Source organism: Heliangelus exortis, chromosome 6 (assembly GCF_036169615.1).
Source record: "Heliangelus exortis chromosome 6, bHelExo1.hap1, whole genome shotgun sequence".
NCBI lineage: Eukaryota > Metazoa > Chordata > Aves > Apodiformes > Trochilidae > Heliangelus > Heliangelus exortis.
The window spans coordinates 28,736,363-28,756,403 of record NC_092427.1 but is presented as its reverse complement, the minus strand read 5'-3'; the positions used below and the strand labels follow the sequence as shown (position 1 = coordinate 28,756,403).

The window sequence follows — 20,041 nt, the reverse complement described above, 5'->3', positions numbered from 1 at the left end:
ATTGTTATCTCAGTAGGCAATCTCAATTGTAAACAACTTCTGTTTTTTTCCTACCTAATTGTTCTACTAGAAGAAGATTTAAATAATTATTCAACATGTCTACACAGTTTAGAGAGGATATAGTATCTGATGATAATTCCTGTCAGCACACATGCCTGCAGTTCCTAGCATGCTGACTCCTAGAGGAACAGTCAAAGACACCTTTAAAGAACATACGCAAAGAACATGTGCAACTTACTCCACATTCTTTGTCCAGTCTGGAGGGTTACTCATGGTCATAAATACACAGTTGGTCAAAATAGTGCACATGATAAGCATGCTGAATAATGTAGCTATAATTAAGGAAAATACAATAGTAAGTCACGCAATATCATATCAGCTATGTATCTTCAGTTCAGTAAAATGCCACTTACATCAGCCTTTTAGACTTTGGTGAGCATAGCACATGCATTTTGCTTAACCTGGTAGTTTTCAATTTGGCACATTAAAATTTAATATGACTCAATTTGTTGATGTTCTTCATGTTGATTTGTTGATGTCCTTGTTTTCAGCTGGTATGGAAAGGCAAAGGAGATGTCTCTCACATGCCTGGGAGGTAACAGCCAACCCCAAAATATCTTGCAGAAGAATGCCATTTTGCTTATGAACCTGACCCAAGTGAATAAGTGTCAGTCTTTCAGTTCTACAGTTTGGCACTAAAATTGACAGCTGGCATATGCAAGATGAAAACTTTATCCTATTCACCATGAAGAGCTGTAGAAAAAGCACTATCTCAGCACCAGGCACAGCCAGTGTGTCAAAAACACAGAACAAAATACAGAATACTCTTTTTAATTGCTGAATTGTATTCCATGTTCCCCTATTTCTAGTTTAGCAGTACATGCTTCATTCAGTGAAACAGAAATCCATAATTTTCAGTATTGTGGGGGGGGGAGGGGGGCTTTCTCAAAACAAGTTAGCAGGAAAAGAAGCATTTCTTGTTCTTGTTACAATTGACTGTGAAACCCAGGCTGACAGCTGAAAGGGGCTTGTTATAGGAAGGTGGTACACGGAAACAGGGGCCTCATTACATCTAGTGTGATGTTCTTGGTTTTACAAGACCGCTGGCTCTACAGACTGTGTGATCCTTCCCTTTATGAGGAAATAAAGTAAACTTGATTATTCAAACATTTGAAAATACTGAAGTAACCAAACTACACCAAAACCTGTCTCAAAATGGCCACACGATGGCAGCAAAAAATAAACAGCTACATCTTTATGCCAAATGATTAACTAATCCATCTCTCTAAATGCTGAGGTTGCATCAACCTAACTGGCAAAAAAGCTGTCTTAAGCTGAAGAAAGACATTTGCTTTTATATAAGAGCCTGAGATTTTTATAATTTGTAATTTTTAAAAAATCAATACCTAGCATTTTGGGGCTATATCTTTATGCCATGGACAAAAAAACAAATCCTGCCAAAAAAAGGACAACAAACCCTGCCAGAAAACCAATCCTTCATTCTAGGTGAAGGAAGGATAGAAGTAATCTCTCAGCCTAAACTTTGTAGAAAATCGGTGCAAGCAGTAAAATCGTTGCTTACAGCTAATGAACAACACAAACTTGAGCATAAATTTTCACGTAAGCATTCACATCAAAGAGATGGATTTAGCTGCCTGGTTTCCTTAGATAAATGCATGACCTTTGTCCAAATGTTTGACCAAGACATTTGAACATTCAAGACATTCAATATTTGAATTATATAATCATGTCATCCATTCCCTTACAGGAATCTCAAACGCAGCTGACATGGTCAATGTCTTTGTCTCTCTTCCTTCTTCTCCCACATTTTGACAGTTTCATTTGCAAAGTCAGCATTCCCTTAATTAATATTTCATGTTCTATAATAACTCAACTGTATACACAGATACACATAGGTAAACGATTCTTACACATGACTGCTTCATAGAAATGCACTGTCTTTGTCCTGCTTTTCCTTTATAGGCAAGCAATAGGCTTAGAGGCACTATATATATATATCCTCAATGTAATAAACTAATGCAGTAGCTGAAGTCTCTTTATTGCCTGTGAGGATGCGGTAGAAGATGAAGATTGGAAAAAACAAACATTGCCAATTGGCTTCATAGATACCTGCTGGCAGTCAGGCCACACTGAGTAATACTGTAATTTCAGCTTCCAAAGGCTAGCACAGGGGTACTTAGAAGGTATTATAATTTCCCTAGAGCATCTCCCTGTTCCTTTCTAAGACTCCTTGCATGCTGCAGCTCTAGCCACTGCCACCTCCCTTTTTTTAGTTTGCTCACCCCTACACCTATTGTTAATTTTTCATTCTTTCCTATTAATTGCCAAAGTCTAGCCAGATCCCATCACTCCTGTGTTGCCCACTCAGTTCCATATTCATCTTAACTCAGCAGGCAGGCAAAGAGGGGAGAAAAAAATGCAGAGTACCAGGAAGTGAGTCAGCAGAACATGAAAGGGAAATTCTTGCTGTTACCTGTCCCTGTGTCTGGTATTACACCAGGTATTGGCAGTGAGGAAGAATTGCAAGGAAAGTCTCTGAGCACTGTTTCTTTGCAGGAGGTTCAAAGAATTGGGAGGACATATAGATGAAGGTTTTCCAACCAATTTTATTGTGCTCAACACACATCTTTCATACTGAGAGTGAAAAGCACAGTTCTGTTACAAAGGCCAAAATGCCAAACTCCCATCTCAAAATGCAGGGCTGTAGAGCTTGTTGATAAAAGTCAGAAGAACAATAAAAATAATTACCATCATTACTATCTAATCTTTTTCTTATAGGTGACTACCTTTCTATAAGCAGATGATATATAAATCTTGTTATAGAACCTGCTACATGGTTCTTAGTTACACTCATTCATACTTGCTATGTTTGTAACATACTGAAAAGGAAAAAAAAAAAAGAAAAAAGATCCTTATGCTTAAAAGATTCTTATGCTTAAAATAAATAAATAAATAAACAAATACATATTCGAAAGCCTACATCTAAATCTATAGAGAAACATAGCCAATCCCATAGCTGGCTGGTTAGAAAAGTAATCAGTTTATATTGTGAAAGGAAAGACACTCCTATAACAGAGCTAAATTACATGATCACGCAGTCAGTTAATACACAGAAGGAAAAATATTGGAAATGCATAGTGCTTATTAAAATTGCTTTTGTTCTGATCCTGTCAAAATCATCTGGATATTCTTTGAAAATAATTAGGAGGCACTTAAAACCAAAACCAAGCTAAGTAATCAGTATGCCAGTAAAAAACATTATCCACAACTAGCACAGACACAGGGTTGGAAGGTACTGTAATACAGAACCTATAACAGAAATGGATGAGCATTCATTAGAGTATATGTCTGTTTTCTCACCATCTTCACCACTGTGTCTATAGGTCTCTGTCAGTTCCCTTAGCTATTGTCCCCAAATGCTCCCAGATCCTCACCATACACCTTGCTGCCCTACTCTCAATACTTTAACTTCCAGGGAGCTCAGAGGAAAAGGCTGTCTGAGTCAGCAGCAATCAGCTTTGCTCCTTCCCTTTTCCAAAGACCTAGAAGATTTTGCAAGCAGTCTCTAATAAAAAAGCTTCTGCCTTCGACTATCTGTTCAATGTTAAGTCTCATTGTCACACTAAAGTTTTTATTGGGTGACTACTCTTTCCAGTCCTGGGGCTTCGCAAAGTGCACCAAAACCTCACCCACTGGAAATTCCCATTAACCTGTTATGAACATCAGGCTCCAAACCCACAGGCCAGTCACCATCAGTTCACCATCAGTTCACCATTGGTTGTGGTCCCCACTTGGTCCACCAGCAGCACATACTGATGCTTTGCATACCAGCTGCAGGACTGCTGCCTGGGCTTTCTGGCAAGATATTAAATTTGGCAGAGGGCTTATGGACCCCTAAAAGGAAATATAAATATACTCTGGAGCTGGCCATTCCTCAGCAGCTCCATATCTACCTAATAGCTTGCAAAACTGAGAACTCTTCTGGAGCTTGTCAGCACTAACTGAATTTTTTGAGTGTTGGTTTTTTTTTTTTTTCCTAGAGATGGAATTATTTTATGACTAGGGCTTGTAGCACAAAAAAAAAAAAAAGAAAAAAAAAGAAACTGGGACATTAAAAAACTCAGTGTTTCTAAAAAAATTATCAAGATGGATTCTTAAATCCATCTGCAGACTTGTACAGAAGAGGACAAGTACTGAAATTCAACACAATAGCTAAAATGCATCTATATCATACATATATATTTTTGAGTAGTTATAAAACCTTGTCATATATCTTCCACTGTAAAATAAAGGAGACTATACCAACCTGTTTTCAATTACATAGTTATGAGTTTTCTTAATTTCAGTGTGTAACATTTTGAACAACCATTGAAAAAGGATATGAATGTACCAAAATTTTAATAGCTATTTTTCTAAGAGGATTGAAGGGAGTTAAAATGTACAGGGCAGAGGTGGCACTGAATCGGAAGATTGCCTTCCCTTTATTCAATACTATAAAGGTCTGAAAAACAAAAAGAAAAGACATTTTGTAAGTGTGTATTCAGTAAAGATGCTAGTTTAAAAACTATTACTAATAAAAAAAATGTGTATCACCAATATAATAACTTTTTCATTACCTTATATACAAAAATACCAATTTTTAAAATAAATCTTATTTCTACTACTTACCTGATGCACTTGACATATGAATATCTAATTTTAAATACAGAACATTCAATTAATTAATGTTTTTATGCTACTTAATAATTAAAACACCTAATAACGGTAATATGATGCTTTTACACTATTTATTTCTGGCAAAAATTAGTACATAAATTACTAACTAAAATTAAAACTTTAGTAATGGTTTCCATAGAAAACTGTCTTTTCCTGTTTGAAATACCATGAGCAGAGAACCCTTACCTGTGGATTTTAATGATGTATTCATAAGAGAAATCGTTACAGATGCTAATTTAATAGTCTACCCATATCTACATATTATTTATTCTAGCGCATTTCTTGGACTTTATACTAGGGAGAGAGGGTAATTGCAGTAACACAAATAGCCATGATTAGGCAGATCTTTGAGGGCTGTGGGCACCTTAGTTCACCTAACTGGAGGAGAGCAAGAGATACATCCCAGCTGACCTCCCTGCTCAATTGTGGTTTGCCACTGTGAAACTTTCCCAGAACATACATACTACAGAAACCTAGAGGCATGCAAGCCCTGCTTAAGAGAATTGTAGACGACTTCCTAGGCTGAAAGCTTGTCTGTTCTTCTCAAATAAATCCGTAAGCCAAATATAAATTGGTATCTGTGAGAGCAAACCCTACAACTAGGATTCCTAATACAACAGCATTAGGACTACATCATGGAAATGTGGACTGCCATGTTTCTTGTGGCACTATGGTGCCCTTCAGCTGCAAAATCCATCAGAAAAAAAAGATAAACACTGCAGAAGGGAGGCTCAGTAACTCAGAAGAAAGTTGAATGCAAGGATTATAGCCAAAATTCAAGCTGAATTAAAGGTATCGAAGAATCTGCCCAAGACATATGTCAAAAACTGCTTTTTTGTTTGTTTTTTGTGTTTTTCATAAATAAGCTATGCTAGAGCCACCTTGGTTTTCATTATGCTGCTAATATAGTGGACTGTAAAATGCCAGTGAAAGTGTGGGAAAGGGTATGCTGGTGTTGTCTGGTGTCTGTTACGTTAAACATCGCTTCAAGACGGTGAGAAAGTGGACTCCAGTGCTATTGCCAGGAAGGCTGGCAGACAGAAAATATGCCAGAGAGGTTAAAGAAGGATGATTCTTTAGTCTGCTTTGATGTAGGAAGCTTAGTATGTATGGGCCATGAAGTACAAATACAAATCTCTAGGAAGATCCAGGAGATGGAAGAGAAACATACAGATGAGGGTTTCCACTGATCTGTGACAGATACCAAGTACTGAAGGCAGAGGAGAAGTAGGGATCAAGCCCTAGGGAAAGCTGTTCCAGTCCCCATTCACTTGCTGGCTTCTGCCCTGAGCTGTCTCCCTGTCATAGCTCCGCATGGCACACCCTGCTACACCCACCAGACTTGTGGAGAGTAAGGGTCAGTAATAGTGAGACTTTCTGTTGTCTCAAGTATGTGATCGAGATGTGTAGGAATGGTGTAAGGTATGCATCTGATTTCCCTGCTTCTGCACAGAAATGGAGAAACTGTGTCTGAAATTGAGGACAGTGGGATAAAGCCTGAGCTAAAGTTTCCAAATTATGCTCCTAATTATGGATTACAGACAATAACATCCTCCAAACCGTAACTGCAGGTGACCTGACCTGAAATTAAGCCTTCATTTTAAATACTGAAGTAACCAAGAAGATGAATGATTTTTTTTGGCACAATGTTTTAAAGCCTCACACCCCAAGGGGGTAGGTGAGTTTCCCCTCCCAGGTCTGTTCCCAGCCCACAGGACTCACAGCTCAGAAGCCTCCAGTTCATGCTCTCAGCTTTTGTAGCTATGAGGTAATTGACAAAATACATTAAATATCACACTCCCTGCTAACTTTGTATCTAAGACTACACCACCTACGTTTAGGCAACCTACATTTTTTAAAAAATCTTTGAACACAAGCATATTAAACATGCATCTCTTTTCTAACATGCCTTATGGAAAATAACAGCATGCTGGCCCAGCTCCAGTTTCAGTTGGAAACTGCTGCTATTTTAGCTGTTCTACTTTCTGCTGCCCTGCATAAGCAGAACCCACAAGACATAAATTCCCTACCTTAGTTTTAATTTTTCACTCAAGGCATCTTTGTTACAGGAGCCTTCAGAATTACTTTGTTGGTCCTCTGACTTCTAGTCTTAAACATGATTGAAAATTGTATCTCATCTCTGAAGAAGAATTTTAATTTAAAAATACAGATAACAGCTGATACCCAATCCAATGCAAGCTTCCCTCCTGGTAAGGCTGTTATAGCTTACTCCAGTCCCAACCCAGATGCAAGCTGATGTGTAGGCAGTGTGAATGAACATGAAATATTGTACCCAAAGCTGTCAAGACAAAGTTGGCATACACTGAGAAAAGCTAAATAAATTAAAAACAAATTGTAAGATTCATCTTCATATATGAAAGATTATGTATACTTTTCAGGGTTTAGGTTACATAAAATGCTTTAGTAATTTTATAAAGGCAGAAAACCTGCTAACAGTCAAAATAATCAAATCAAATCAAGTAAAAAAAATCAAATGTGGATTTAAATTCAAAGAAATCCCTGAAGAAGAGTCCCTGATTTGCTGCTTTTGCACCTGCAACCTGGATCGCAGTTCAGTAATTTCTCCCATATTTGATGTGAACCTAGAAACTGCATTCTTAGTCAAGCAAAGCAGAAATAGTATTTTGAGAAGATGCAGCTAACAGGGAAAGATAGTATACACTGAAAAAAGATACAGTCCCTGAGAACCTCCGGGGGCAGATTTTCCAAAACCTTGTTTCTCCTCTCCTTTCTCTCGGTAATCTTTAAATGCAGCTTCTGGAAGGCTGCATTTAGCTGGTTGCTGCTATCCCATTGCACTTCCACTTTTTGCAGTTAAATAACCATGAATCAAATCCTCATAGCACCTTCTGAAATGCAAGAGGTGACCTATTGCTGGGCTGGATTCCTCTGCTTCTCCAGGGCCAGCAAGAACGAGAGACTAATGGCATATTGGAAGCTGGCATTTCATGGTTTCTGTGATTATCTTTTGAGAACATGTTTTCCAACAAGACCTCAATTTTTTGTTTCACTAGAACTTTTAACTTAAAAATCCTTTCACTATCAACTATCAAAATTATGTAAAATTGCTTGTGCATTCATGTTTTCTGATGTAATGAACTTTTATCTCAGGGCTATCTAATCCACAATTAAAGGCTCTCACACCAGTTCAATATATTTACTTATTTCTCTCTTATTCTAGAGTAAACTGTATCAACTCATGGCATGCACAAACCTATTGCTTAAAAAAGAAGTCCCAAAGATGAAATGTAAAACTAGATAATGCTTCAACATTCAGCACATGCAGGAAAACAGTGAGTTAGTTCAATCTTGCTACAAAAATGGGAAGAAGACCCTCAGCAATTGGGACTCAGTGCTTGCATATGGGGCAAATGGTGGATGATTCCACTCATGAATAAAATTTGGAATAAAAAAGATATTCCTAAAATTCTTCTGGAGGTTTCCTGAATAAACACTGTGACCATGCTCATTAGTATAATTTGATCTGTAGGAAACTTTCTTTTTCCTATTTGAATGTCTGTAAGCAAACTGAGATAGTTTATGTTAAAAACTCAGATATAGACTATGCAGAGATCTTAATAGAGGTCTGGAGCAACCTTGGCATCAGCTAGGCCATACACTTGTCCTAACCCTTTCTTGCAAAGAAGTATGTTCTAGTGTTTTTCATTGGATTCATATGATTTCAGACTGATGTTTCCCCAAGCAGAAATAGAACAACTCTAACTGCTGTGCAGCAGTTGTCAGACTGTTACACTGGAAGAGAGCATGCTGACTGACTCCTTGGCTTCATAAGGTGGAAGAATGCAGAGAGGAATAAAGAGAAAGGTGAAATGTTAAATTGTACAGAGGTAAATGCATTGAGCATTAAAAGTCTTTCATGTCTTTCCGGAGATGTCCCCTTATGCTTCATGCTTTTCTCTACTATTTCTCCTTCTGAAACTTGCAGATGCATCAGCTGTTACCAATACTCTTAAAATACAAGCGAAACACAATGAAAATCTTGACAGAATTGATATGTGAAAGTCAAATTACTGGTGTAAAATTAAAATAGATGTTGGATTTCTGTTAGGAAAGTCTACTGTCTTGTCTTTGACTAGCAGAACTGTTTCTATGTCTGCCCTGTAGAAAAATGAAATGTGTACATAGACAAGATGTTTGGGCTGCAACACGAAGAAGGTAAGTCAAGTGGTTATGTGACTTGCCTGTAAAAGTTTTGTGTGCAAGTAAAAAGATACTTTCTTTCAAACAGTAGAAATACTTGGTTGAGCATGTTCAGCTATTTTCACTCCATTTCTCACAACTCTATCATCAGACCTGGGTGCTATAGTAAGTTTTTAGACCCATCCACAAAGGGAGGGAAAAGGGTCTTCAATTTGTAAGGGTTTTAGAAGATACCTGTAGGTCATACATACCATGTATCTGTTTTCACTGTGAGGCACACAGGACAGACTGATTGGACTATAAAAGTTCAGGATGAGGTGGTCAGGTAGTCATGTAATTATATGTGATTTTATATCATAGGTAGATACAATTGGTACAGCACTCTACAAGGCCTGGTTTTATAGAAATGCATCTTTTATCTTTGTAAAAGTAGAACTGAGACTTAAACATAAATCTTCAAACACTGTGAATGGCTGATAAAGGCTCTTTCAAAGGTATCAAATAATAAGGATAAAAATATTGTTCTTCCACACAGTATTTTATCTCTTTTCAAAATAGGACTCACAAATCACATGAAATTTTGCAAGCTTTGACACTGGAACACAGCACTTTGTGAAATTTCAAATAACTCCTGTCTTGATATTTATAGAGTTTTCATAATCAGAGTAGCTAATAATAATAAAAGTATCACCCAAGCTAGATATCGCTATAAACTGTGAATCATTTCTGCTGCATATGGGCTATGCAACAGAAGCATCCTGAAAAGATTCCAAGGCAGTCCAAGGACAGTTCCACCAGAAACTTTTAAACCAGTTTCACATCCTCTTTATGATATTTTCTGCTTATCCTTATGTTTCTCTATTGATTCCATAAATTTCCTATGAATTTGCTATCAAAGTAGATGTCTAGGAATAAAATGTGCTATGCATTGGTTCATGCTGTCACTTTTAAAAGTGAAGAACCCTAGGGGAAGTGTAGCATGTTGGTATACTCAGTTTATAGATATATTCATTAGTTAAAAGTTTCCAAAGTATGTCACCTATTATGTATACACTGTATACGTTTCTCTGGTAATATACATTGCTTATAATAAAAAATTACATCCTATGGTTCAACTTTCATATAAATATTTCTTTGATATAAATTCAAGAATATCAAGGGAGTTAATTTTGATGTAAATTAAAAGAATATGAGAGGGTTTTATCCATTAAGGATGATGGATTTTGTTCTGTACCACTGAGGGCAGTGGGTACTTTGTTAATGATTGAGAGAGCAGTAAACAGAAGCCTAGATTTTTGCACTATTTGTTTATGCATTGCTACATCAATTGTACAATAATATTACACAGTCATGTTGTTAGAATTACTACTCATTTCATTAATTTAATTGTAAAAAGAGTATTATTGCAAAATTCCTCCATATGTAAAGCAGGACCAGCGTGCCAAGTGTGCACGAGGGTATATGTGTTCTAAAACATACACACCATTTTATAATTTAAGATATTAATATTTATTCTCTAACTTTCTGGAAAGCAGAATGCATATATATCACTGGCATTAAACACTGTCAGCTCTTGTTATACACCTAGCCCTTTTAGCAATGCTAAACTGTCTCCATATTATTGAATGACATTTTCCTACACGGTTGCAAGTTAACAGACTGAAGTAGTGAGTTATATCATCCATGCCATAGAAATGAAATTAACGTGGTCAAGCACTTCAAGCACTAGCAGAGGATTGATATCAGACTTACTTTTTTATTGATGTAATATGGATCCATGTCTTCCAAGGGCTCAGACACCATTCCTGGAGGTATGTCGCCGTATATAAATGGAAGCGTTTTTCCTGCCTCCAAGTCACTGTTTGGCTTTGGCCCATTTTCATCATCATTGTCTTTACGATCTTGTTTAGAATTCTTAGCTTTTTCTGCAGCAATACGTTGTTCAATAGCTGCAAGAGACTCTCTAGTGAAGTATTGGAAGCTGTCTGGTCCTGGTGGTACAAGCACTGACTGCTCCATCTTTTCATCCTGCACATTTTAATTACCATTTATTCTTCTGCATAGGAAAATACTAGAAGAAAGCAGAAAATAAAGTTCAAACAAACATGTTAAAACTCACCAAGTAAGAAATATGTAAATTTATTTTTAAATTTTGTTTATGCTATGATGGAACATTCAAATACACAATATTGAAAATTATATACAAAGATTAAAAAAAACAGTTTAGTTGGTGATTTGACCTTTCTAATAGTCACTTGTGGGGTGCTTATGGTAGTTATATAAACTGCAATAATTTCCCAACTCTAGGACTATAATGGTCTTTCACTCAAAATAATCAAAACCATGATACTTAAGAACCACTAGACACATTCATTCCTCATAACTCTAATTAAAATCAGCTCAGTCTCAAAATCACCTCACAGTCCCTTGGAATCAGTCAGGATTATATTGGTAACTATAAATAGCACAGGTCATCATAGCTGATGCAGAAATTTCCACTGAGCTTAGCAAGAGTATCAGAAAACAAGCACTGTAGAATCAGAATTTCTATTAAAAAAAATCAGCTCTGTGTAATATGAGGTAGTAAAGCAGTGGGTACAAGTAAGTTTTTGTATGGGTAGTTATTCTGGATAACAAGAAGAATAATGCATTTCAATTTAACCGTTACTATACATCTAGTTCTTTATTCAATAGCTGTAACTGGAAAATTCTTAATGTATTCTAATACATATCTTTATTTTTTATATTGCAACTGCAAAAACAAACCCAATGCTGGGGGGAAGGGATCTGGCTTCTGTCATGCTGCTGAGTATTTTTCTGATGACATCAGACATACAGATGAAATGCGTATTGGGGCAGGGCACACAATCCCTCATGCCCAAGTGTAAAGAGATACTTGAAATCTCCACCCATAGCTTGTGAAATGATCAGTCAGCCTTTCAGGGGACTTACTGGTCAATGCAGGTCAGTACTTCTTAAAATATACTAGAGTTATGGAATAACAAAGAAGTAGGAATACAAGAGATGGTTGGGGTAAAACAAATGAAAAGGTGACAAACAAAACCAGGAATTACAGAAAGAAGTGTTAAAAGATCAGGAAAACAGAGTGAAAAATGGAAATAAGAGAAGACCATACATGAACCACAAAAGAATTGGGGAGAAAGTGAAGAATGGGAAACGGAAAAAAGAAAAATAAGATCGCAAGATTAGGAGTATAAAAATGCAGAGATGAAAAATAAAAAATTAGATGTAAGAACAGGAAGGAGCAGGACAGGAAGCAAATATAGATAAGGTTAAATTGTTGAGAAAAATTCAACAAGGAGAAAAAGAAATTTTGATAAGAAATTAAGGGAGAAGAAAGAAAAGCATAGGTGAGAAATGAAAATTAAAAAAACCCACCAAGGTCACTAAAATATTTTAAGTAATAAACCCCAAATCCTCTAAATTATTAATTCACGATAAGCAAAACCTCTTAATCATACTTATTAATTGAGTACTGGAATATAGCGGATAAAATAAGAAGGGTCAAAGTGCTTATGGGGTCTGTAACTTAATTTTTTTATTTGTTTCTCAGAAAAAAAACCCACAAAAAACCACGTATTTCACTCAAATGTATGGAATCAGAATGCACAATCCGAAGAATGACTTTTAAAGAACTGCGGTGTCAGATTTCTCACTGTAAAAAAATTAAAGGGAGATAATCTCCTGCAAAACATGAAGTAGTCACCTATGCAGAGTGTAGATATGTGCTGAACCCAGTTCTCTAGCCATTAGTTACATTGCAAAAACATTTAATTCAGCTACTGTATTTACATACTGAGTTTAAAAACCAAAAAACACTTTGGGCTTTTCTAAGAATATCTCCATTTTTCCCTGCAGGATTGAAATTTGCATTAATTTTCTATAATTAATCCTAGAATTTTCTAAGGTCTGTCAAAGATCATAGAAAGGTTTGAGTTGGAGGGGGCCTGAAGATCACCTAGTTCCAAACCTCCTTCACGGGCAGAGACACCTCGCAATAGACCAGGCTGCACAAGGCCTCATCCAACCTGGCCTTGAACACTTCCAGGGATGGGGAATCCACAGCCTCCCTGAGCAACCTGTTCTGGTGTCTCACACCCCTCACACTAAAGAATTTCTTATAACATCCAACCTAAATCTACCCTCTTCTGACTTAAAACCGACCCTTTGTCCTATCACTACATGCCCTCTCCTCCCTTCCTGTAGGCCCCCTTCAGGTAGCAGAATTCTGCTTTAAGATCTCCTCAGAGCCTCCTCTTCTCTGGGCTGAACAACCCCAACTCTCTCGGCCTGTCTTATAGAAGACGCGCTCCAGACCTTGGATCATCTTCATGGACCACCTCTGGACTCACTCCAAGAGGTCTATGTCCCTCCTGTGCTGGGGGCTCTGGAACTGGACACAGTACTCGAGGTGGGGTCTCATGAGAGCAGAGGGAAAGAACCACCTCCCTCGACCTGCTGGCCCCACTTCTTTTGATGTAGCTCAGGATATGGTTGGCTTTTCAGGCTGCAAATGTACACTGCTGGCTCATGTCGAGCTCCTTATCAACCAATACCCTCAAGTCCTCCTCAAGGATGTTCTCAATTCTTTTTCCACCCAACCTCTATTTGTGCTTGGAATTGCCCTAAGCCAGGTGCAGGACCTTGCACTTGTTGAACTTCATGAAGTTTGCCTCTGAAGCCTGTTAAGGTCCCTCTGGATGGCATCCCTTGCCTCCAGGGTCTAACACACCACACAGCTAAATACAGATACATGGAGCTAGCCAGGTAGACACCTTTAGTTAGATCTAAATCTAAGTAAGCTGTACTTAACAAAATGTTTCAGGAGACTTTATAAAGATTTAATATTTTTGATCCTCTATTTAGCAAATAAAAGGATAATATTTCAGATACATTTTCCTTCTCTTCATACATTTCCATGATCATACATCTTCTATAAATTTAAAATTCAATATTAAATACGTAGAAAAATCACTTGAGTCTTAAACTCAAATCACTTTCATCTGTCATTTTGTAGTGGTTAACTGAAAGATTTGTGTTTCCTTTATTATAGTAGACAAATTAACTCTCACTTATCTATATAGGGGGTGGATAAGAATTTATATTAGTCCAGTTAATCAACAGATATCCTTCTGATTTCTATCAAGTGTTTTATTATATATTAGCTGAATAACTACAAATTCCTTGCATGATCTAAATGGACTTTTTGCCTTTGTTTTTTTTTTTCTTTAGCATAGCACTGGTAATTCAGCAGAGGAAAGAATATAAGAATACAGAAAATACGGATTTCTTAGTAAGTTGCTTCCTATTCTCCTTCTGCAGTGAACAAGATTTTTTCCCTTCTTCATGTCCAACTGTGTTTGAGTGACTTTCTTATCAGCCGTCTACCAGTAGGAAAAACATTTCAAATTTTGGAAAACAAGGTACTCATAATATTTGACATTAAAATAATTGCGTATATTCTGAAATTTCTCAGGCAGAATATAGTCATATATACTTTGCAGTAAATATTGTTGTAAAACAGATAATTCCAGAGCATGCTCAATGTAATCTGTGTGCATGGACCATCTGTAAAACACATACAGAATTATAGAATAACTCTGTAGTTTTTCAGTTGCACCTGTGTAATTGCAGAATGCACAGTTGATCTGCCCATGCATGTTAATTCTGAAGCATCAACTCCTCTGGATTAGCTATGCACACTCTGACCATCTGGGCAACATGCATGTAATTTGTTCAGCACTTCCCTGATGGATGTGATCTGCTGTATGCCCCACAAAGTTGTAGATCTACACATACTTAGACAGTAATTCAAACTGTCAAATATCCACAGTTTCTGCTAATGTCTAGATTCTTCAAATTTTAACAAAGTAAATTTTCTAAACAAAATAAAGGGACGTGTCAGAGATGGTGCCCTGTCAAAAAATTATTCCAAAGCAGTTGCACAGTTGCCTTTGAAGGAGTCAACAATACACAACTCTCAAAAAAAGGGACAGGTTTGACCAAAATTATTTCCTAATCTGATAAGCATCTGGCTTACTGTTAGCTTTCATATTCTTCATGCCTTCATAACAAATAGTAATGAGAGTTTCTTTAAAGTTTTAGTCTGGAGGACCTTAGCATATATATACAGAACTTCAGTACTGCAAATACCTAAACTTCAGCAAGCTCCTGTCTTTATATTATCCATACACCTAAATCTAAAACTGTAACATGCTGTGATGTTTGATCAACTGTGAAGGCACCCATGAATCAAAATTCAGCTCCTATTTGCCACAAAATACACAAAATGTTTGGATGTTGAAATTCCACTCAGCCCTATGTGCTAGAAAAGTAAGAATTTGATCATAAGAGACCAGTTCAACTAATGGTTGTGGCACAACAGGTCTGGTTCAGTTTTATACTTCCACCTACATAAATACCTGTATAAACCCTTCCATGATCACCTTTACATCTGAATATTGAAATCAAACATGATCCCTAAAAGAAAGTCTTTTTCTCCCTCCCACCTTAAGGTGCCAAGATTATCAACAGCATAACTTTTAATAGTAGCCAGCATTTAATTTTACTCAGCATAGTAATATAATTAACTTCAAAAAGCTGTATATTCTCAGATCAACCACAGAGCAAAGTGCCATGTTTTCTAGAACATACTACACAGATGTTCAGCTTCTTCCACATTTAACACTGCAGGTGATGAGGGATGTAAATGTTTCCACTGCACAGACGTGGTCAATAGACCAGAGTAGTATTTTTGCTCTTCTGTTACCCAAGTCATGTCACACACAGATAAACAAGTGACAGGCATGAACTAGAGAATATGCTCTAGGGAATAATTCATGTTCTTTACTTTTATAGGTAAAACTTTACATATATTGAAAGTAGGGCTGAATTAAAACTTAGAGCTCCCCAGCTCTTTTTTTTTTTTTTTTTCTTAATACTCTCCAACTTCTCAATTTGGTAAAAGGCCATTGAGACTACACTATTGTACACTGCTGCTATATGATTCAGTCTTTCAACAGATTCATTGCTCATTCATTTGTGTTGCTGCTTGCAGAACCAATGACTCACTGGACTCTTCACTATGTATATCACAAAATATGATTTGTTGTGCTGGTGATGTAAGAAATAACTCAATAACTCACCTCTCAGTCATAATAGAAAGTAAAAATTAACTCAAAGAGAATAAAATATTAATAGATTATCAATGAAGCTGGCCTGCTTTCACTGTTTGGTAAATCTCTCTGGTAAATTCTCTCTGAATTTCAGGAAGGAACCCTCAAATGTCTCTACAGACTGATGTTTCCTTGTACTTCCAAGCCCTGCAAAACTGATTGCTAAGGGAAAACTCAGGGAAGAGAATCTTGCTAGAGTAAGCAGTATTTTATCTTTGCCCTTCATTCTGTCCTTGCCCTGTGTCACACATTTTTTTTTTTTTTTTGCTTTTGATATAAACTAACAAATCAGTTATATTAAAAGTTACACTTCTTACTGTTTTGAAAAAGCATCAGGGTAGTAAACAGTAGCCATAATATTTTGAAGTGCTCTTGGTGCACTGATAACTTCGTTTTCATAGGGACTAACTATGTATTTGTGGGGTTATAAGCAACATGCCCAGGGAACATACCAGCTGATTTAAAGCATGGCTAACAGACCACAGGTACTCCAAAATAAGTATAAAACAGTGAATCTACATGTAAACTCAAAGAGTCTAAGCCTCTATGTTATATTACTTCTCACTGTTTCTTCGCAGAGTTTTTTGTTATTTTTGATTCATCAAGTACTCATGATTCTTTACTTCAGAATACAAAATAAACATAAATTATCTTCCTGAAAGTGTGAATTTGTGGGAGGAGACAAAGGAAGGTATGGCCAACTACCACAGTTTTGTAGGCGAGGTCTTAGCTAAAGAGAAAGCCCCGTTCCTTTCTTCACAGCACTGAGCTGTATCTGGCCTGTTTATCTCTATTTTAGTGCTAGTAGAGGTAGCTAAGGCAGGTGAGATATCCAAAGCATCACACTTGGAAGGACAGAAATCATATTAGAGTAACAGGACTGTGCAACTTTTTATGACTCCCTGTAGCTCATGTATAAAATTAAATTTAATTCTCATCGACAGCTTTATAAGGCAAACATCTGTATTACCAAACTGATAATAGGATTCTCCCATATTTTTTTTTTACCATCTTCTTGATGTTCCCTCTCAGCATAGATTATGTAGATCTGGGAACAAGGACTTAATTACATTAGATTACAGGGACTTGACTAAGTATATTATTTAACTCATACCACAGACATCAAAACATGGTATATAAATATGCACTGAAATAAAAATTAGTTGTCTGAAATACTGGAAGCCATCAAATAGTACACACTAACTCAAGTTAAAGTTTAGATGTTTCCATCACCTGACCTGATGTACAGTAAGGCTACTGGCATGGGAAAAGAATAACAGAAGGGGAGTGATGAGGCAAGAGGATGACTATTTAGTTTGCCACAGAGCTGCAAACACCCCTGAGTAACAGTGTGATTTAGGATTTTTGTGTTGACATGGAACATATTAGCCCAGAAAGCATGAATTGAAACATAACACTGGTAATTATAAGGGCTTACACATAAAAAACGAAGGAAGTATCTCTGAATAATTCTGTATTATCACAGTTGGATTTAAAAGACCCAACTGAACTAGGCTTTGTGCATTTAACAATCCTCACTCATTTCTGAAGATTTATTTCAGCATTTTTCAAATTCTCATTTATTTCCTTCAGTGTTTAGTTTTGAGATCTAAAAAGGTCCTACAGAATACTCACGGGATTTTCGGTTGCATAGAGGGGAAAAAAATCTTCAGAAAACTCCTAGAAGCAATGAAAGAGTTTTTGCTATTAAATGGTTAAAAACAAGCAACAGCAACAGCTGCCTCTGCCACACCCTTTGAGCTACACCTTATTGTAAAAAGCATCAGATTCTTTGCAAAGAAAGGCAGGGCTTGGGAATTAGTAATTCTGCAGAAGCAGTGGTCTGAATACCACTGAAAGAAGACTGTTAGCCACACTGACTTATATTTGAAAGCAAAGATTTCACCTTTTTTTTTCTTTCAAGGTGCTGGTGAGTTTCCAGTAATTTCATGTTTTTTATTCTAACTCTACTTACAAATATCCAGGATATTAATGTGATTTTTCAAAATATAGGAATGTAAACATTTAATAAAGAATTGAGTCAAAAAGATAGAAGTGATAAAATTATAGACTATGATATCTAATGTTATTGGGATTTAAGAATTTTACTGGGTTGTTAATCTTGTGGTTGGTCAAAAAGAAAAATTGACCCAAATTTAAATTATTTCATAGTTCCTTCCACTGCTGTTGCTGGTATAAGAATTTTTGATTTCTAGGTGGAGCTATTAGTCCCTGCTTATGAGTGCTTAACACACCATCTTAGCACATGAAAGTCTGAGAACCAAACCTAAGGGCTGCTGAGAGTTGTGGTGTCTGTGCTACAGTCATATAAATCCAACTCTTCTGACATATCACGTCCTTCTTTTGGAGCCAGATTATGTCTAAATCTTACTGTACTTGACCCCCTCCTCATACATATCTAAGATACAGTCCTTCTTAGCCACCCACAAGGTTATTACTCTCAAAGAGCCTGTTTCCATCATGTTTACAAAGAAACAGGAGAACTTCTTTGGCCTTAGGAAACAAAACCATATCTAGGGTGATTTTCTGAGTAGTTGTGCTTTCAAAGAATATTCCCAGCCACACACATTTAGAGACACAAATATCTGCAAAGCTCCCTCATTATCCTCCTTTTAACCTCTTCTTTTTCAAGATACCTTTCAAAACTCTTCAGTGGTTAGGCTGCTCAGCTACTACTCCCTGCTTTTTAAAAAATTGATTCATATTTTCTGAGCTTGTTTTGTTTGTTTGTTTGTTTTTTTTTCCAAGAAACTAAGTGCTTGCTGGCCTAGGAATCAGGCATGCAGACGTAAGAGAAGGGGTACTGTACTGGTGTCACAGTTTAGGCCCAGATGGTACCAACCAGACCTTTGCTCCCTCACCCCTTGCCCCCCCCGTGGGACAGAATCCACCTAAAGGATCATTAACAGGGACAAGGACAGGGAGGTTTGCATTCCCCAATTACAGAAACAGGCAAAACCCGACAGACCCAACTTGGGAAGAAAAAAGAAACTAGTTTAATCAAAAAGGAGAAATAGAAAACGTGCAGATCTTAATACCTCCCTCACCGCACCCCTTCCTTCTTCCTGAGCCCAAACTGCTTCACTGCTGCCTCCCCTCAGGGCACAGGGGAGGGGCAGTGGGGCTTTAGGGTCAGTTCCCCACACAGTGTTTCTGCTGCTCCTTTCTCCTCACATTCTTCCCCTGTTCCATTGCGGGGTCCCTCTCGTGGGAGAGAGTCCTTCAGGAACCCCTGGGACATGGGTCCCTCCCACAGGTGCAGTCCCTCAGGAACTGCTCCAGCCAGCACACAGAGTCATGGCTGCTTCAGGAAGTCACCTCTGGCACAGGGTCCTCCACAGCTGCAGATCCACATCTACCCCCTCAGATTCCACACAGGCTGCAGCTTCACGTCTGCCCACCTCCTACACTTCAGGGGCTATAAATCCACGTTTTCCCCACTGTGGTCTTTCAAGGACCAAGCTTCTTCAGGAACTGCTCCACCACAGGCTGCAGGTGCACAGCTGCTACCCCACCAAGGACTGCGGGAAAATCCATGCTCATGCACCTTCTCGCCCTTCTTCACAGACCTTGGTGGTTTTGCTCTGGCATTGACCTCTAAACCTCTTCTCCTCTGCTCTACAGGGTTTTTTTTGTTGTTGTTGTTTGTGTTTTGGCTTTGTTTGTTTGTTATTTTTTGTTTGGTTTGGGCTTTTTTGTATTTTTTTTTCAGTTTTATTTTCCCTTTCCTTAATACTTTACTCAGGGAGGCACATCCAGTTTCCCATATCTGCTCGGCATTGGCCAGAATTGGGACTGGGGGAGCTTCCAGGAGCTTCTCACAGGAGCCACCCCTGTGGCCCTCTCCACTTCCACAACACCACTGCACTAACCCAAGATAATCGGCAACTCTGCTTGCTCTTGGT

At 37.5% G+C, this 20,041-nt stretch overlaps 1 protein-coding gene across 5 annotated transcripts in view; it reads right to left on the bottom strand.

The window, feature by feature from the left end:
- The window catches only part of LOC139797725 (sodium channel protein type 1 subunit alpha), an 87,580-nt gene that overhangs the window by 52,113 nt on the left and 15,426 nt on the right, over positions 1-20,041 (bottom strand). For 4 of the 5 annotated variants that reach the window (XM_071747461.1, XM_071747463.1, XM_071747460.1 and 1 more), the window contains exon 1: positions 239-323. In XM_071747461.1, coding sequence (XP_071603562.1) covers positions 239-318 — 80 coding nt within the window. In that variant the 5' untranslated portion in view covers positions 319-323. Of the gene's footprint in view, positions 1-238; positions 329-4,403; positions 4,523-10,671; positions 10,991-20,041 lie in introns of those variants that run through there. The other variant, XM_071747464.1, reaches the window with a different exon arrangement.